The 3,026-nt window shown below is 56.2% G+C and overlaps 1 protein-coding gene across 1 annotated transcript in view; it reads right to left on the bottom strand.

The window, feature by feature from the left end:
* Window positions 1-222: 222 nt before the first annotated feature.
* GALK1 (galactokinase 1) overlaps window positions 223-3,026 on the bottom strand; it is a gene marked incomplete at its 5' end in the record, with an annotated part of 3,652 nt that continues 848 nt past the window's right edge. The window contains 5 exons of the mRNA XM_010180242.1: window positions 223-294; window positions 1,055-1,217; window positions 1,625-1,775; window positions 1,996-2,177; window positions 2,584-2,719. Coding sequence (XP_010178544.1) covers window positions 223-294; window positions 1,055-1,217; window positions 1,625-1,775; window positions 1,996-2,177; window positions 2,584-2,719 — 704 coding nt within the window. The remainder of the gene's footprint in view (window positions 295-1,054; window positions 1,218-1,624; window positions 1,776-1,995; window positions 2,178-2,583; window positions 2,720-3,026) is intronic.

Here is a 3,026-nt window from a genome sequence, read left to right as displayed (position 1 = left end):
TATACCAGTGCAAACTGGAGTTTGCACCAGCCTCTTCTGAGGAAAGGTCCTCGGTGACTTCAGCATCAGACCTCAGCTCAGGCAGGTGCAGAACAACAGTGCAAATGTTTTGTGTTTATTAGGCAAATGATGCAGACAGGCATACGTATTCCCTTACAGAGTGAGGAAAACAGCAGCCCCTCAGAGGGAGGTGATCCAAGTGCTGGCGAGGGTGTTGCTCCTCTACAGGAACAGCACCTTGGCCCCTCCAGAGGGTTTGGTGAGGTAGAAGGAGGCTGTGCTGCTGTATTTCTCCTAGGAGACAAGAGGAACAGTCAGTGCCGGTGCTCTGGGGCTGCACTGCACCGCAGCAAGAGGCTGGGCTGGGGAATGCTTTTGGGCTGGACCTGGGGGGAGAAAGGGTGAGTAACCAGCAGGGCATCTCTGCCCCTTTCACTGTTTGATAACTCCCAGTCATGTTCCCTCTCATTCAGCCTGGGCAGAGGCACAGCCCTTTTGGTCTTGGCTCACTTCAGACATCTTCCTCTGCCCCTTCTTTATCCCCCCTGCTATTTACAGGGTGCACCATAATCTCCTATAGCAGCAAAATGAGGCACTGCCTCATTCACAGGCCCCATTTCCCAACACCCCCATTTTGCCGGCGTTTTCAACCACCAGTGCCAGCTGAGCTGCTGATTTAGAGAACAGAGATGATGATACCGAGATCTTTCCTGGGCTGTAACTGCTGGCATTAAGCTCAGCACTGCCTCAGCTTGGCTTGGATTACTTCTCCCTAGATAAATTTAGTCTTCCTGAAGCTCACCTGGCACCTCTTTGCTCATTTTCTCAATGCAGTAAGGTCCTTGGGCAGAGCTCTGTGACCAGCATAGTGCTGCGCTGCCTGCAAGACCTTAGTAGCATCAATAGCCTTGGCGCCATCCCTGTGTGGCTCTGGATGGGCTACATCAACTCCGAGCCCCTCAGGAGAGCAGCTTCAATAGCGTTTCTGGGCCATGACCCTGACTCTTTCATTGGGATCTTTAAGTCAATCTCCTGGTGCTTTTCTGCCACGTACCTGGATGTGTTGCTGGGCTCTCTCTGCAGCCCTAGTCTCCAGCAGTGTCACGGTGCAGCCTCCAAAGCCTCCTCCGGTCATCCTGCTGCCGTAAACCCCATCCACCTCCAGGGCTGCTGCTACCAGCTCGTCCAGCTCTGCACAGCTCACTTCATAGTCGTCCCTGGAGAGAGAAGACCCATGGTCAGCCCTGTCCTGCACCCCTGCACTGCAAACAGCTGCAACAGGCATCTTGGTGCACCCACTGCTGTAGCAAACTGCAGCAATGCAGGATGCTGCAGATCCCGATCCAGCTCTCTGCCTACAAGTGCAGCTACACGTGAGCAGCTACACATGCAAGCATCAGGGACCTTCTGGACACTGCTGTGAGCATCACACGTCTGCAATGTACACAACCAGCTGCTTTGTACCACCTCCCCTGGTGAAGAACCCTGTGGGGGTTTTCTTAAAACTCCCCAGTGGGCTGAATTGTGAGAGACACTGGGCAGGACACAGCAAGGGAACCCCACAAGGACTCAATGCTGCTGCCCCCAGCACAGCCTGCTCTGCCCAGGGGTGGTACAACCTCACCTGAGCGAGTTGTGACTCTCCACCATCAGTCTCCCAAATGACTTGTAGTCCCTGTTCTGCAGTGCTTGTGCTGCCTGGGCTGTCCGTGCTATCTCGCTGATGACGTGCCTGGCCCGCCGGTACACCTCCTCGCCAAGCCGGGTCCTGGCCGCTGTGAAGACATGCACATCCTTGCAGTGAAGCTGGTTGGGTCTGTGGGATGCTGCTGGGGGTGAGCACAGCTGCATCCTGAAACCCCACGTCTACACTCGTGCCATGCTCCTATCCTGATGCATGCATCCCCCCATCCACCCCGGGTGCTGCCCCACAGTCTCAGCCCATGCCATGGGGCACTGAGGAGCAGCCAGAGCTGAGGGAGCGACTATCCTCACCTTCCAGCTCAGTCATGGTGGCATCTCGCAGGCTGGCCTTGCCGAGCGCTGCCGCCGCCTCCTCGCACTGCCGCCGGCGCGTGGGGTACTCGCTGCCCGTCAGTGTGTGCCGCACATTGGAGTTGGTGATGAGGACGGTCAGGCTGGCATCGGTCAGCGGGACGAGGACTGTCTCCAGTGACCTGCAGCGAGAGCTCAGTGCGGGCTGTGTGCCTGTTCCCCCTGCTCTGGCCCTCGACCATCCATCTGGGAGAGGCCACAGGGCAGGCAGCTCCTGCCTCCAAGAGGCAAAGTCCATGTGGTTTAGGATTTCGTTTGAGCATTTCAGTCCCTCCCAATTATTAGTTCCATAATAGATCCTAACAACTTTGTAGGAAAGACAGACCAGGCAAGAAGCAGAAAGGATGCAGGAGGAGGAATCAAGAATTAAAACACAGGGAGCCCCAGCCCCTCCATAAGATATTGGGCTGGGTTCAGGGGTTAACTCCTCCCTGCACGCCTGCATTTATTTATGGCCATGGGATCAACTCATCCCCACCTGCCCAAGGAGGTGGGCATGGCACAGCCAGCTTGGTGCCCAGCCCTGACCTGCAGTCAACGAGCAGCACGTGGCCTTCCTTGCCCATCACAGAGATGAACTGGTCCATGATCCCACAGGGCATGTTCGCAAACGTGTGCTCCGCTTTCTGGCACGCCAGCGCCTTGGCTACCAAATCACCGTCATCTGTGCCAGAGCAGAGAGATGCAGGTGAGCAGCTCTGGGACCTTCACCCCTTGGCCTGGAGCAGAGGGAGCAAACACAGAGGTAAACGATTGCTTTCCCAAGGAATGGGGTTTTGCTAAAACAGCTGCAGGTGCTTGCTCCTGCACCAGTGCACAGCATTTCTGCCAGCCTGGGTCCCTGGATCCAGCTGGATGTCATAATTTAACACTGGTGTCTCAGACCTCTCGATTTCTGGGGACATGAGGGTGGAGAGATATTCCCAAGGGAACATCCTCTCAAACCCCCCAGCCATCCCCAGGGGTGGTCC

The sequence above is a fragment of the Mesitornis unicolor genome, unplaced genomic scaffold (assembly GCF_000695765.1).
Source record: "Mesitornis unicolor isolate BGI_N332 unplaced genomic scaffold, ASM69576v1 scaffold44252, whole genome shotgun sequence".
In the NCBI taxonomy this organism is placed as follows: domain Eukaryota; kingdom Metazoa; phylum Chordata; class Aves; order Mesitornithiformes; family Mesitornithidae; genus Mesitornis; species Mesitornis unicolor.
Note: the sequence above shows the minus strand (reverse complement) of the source record. Positions and strands in the feature narration are given on the sequence as shown.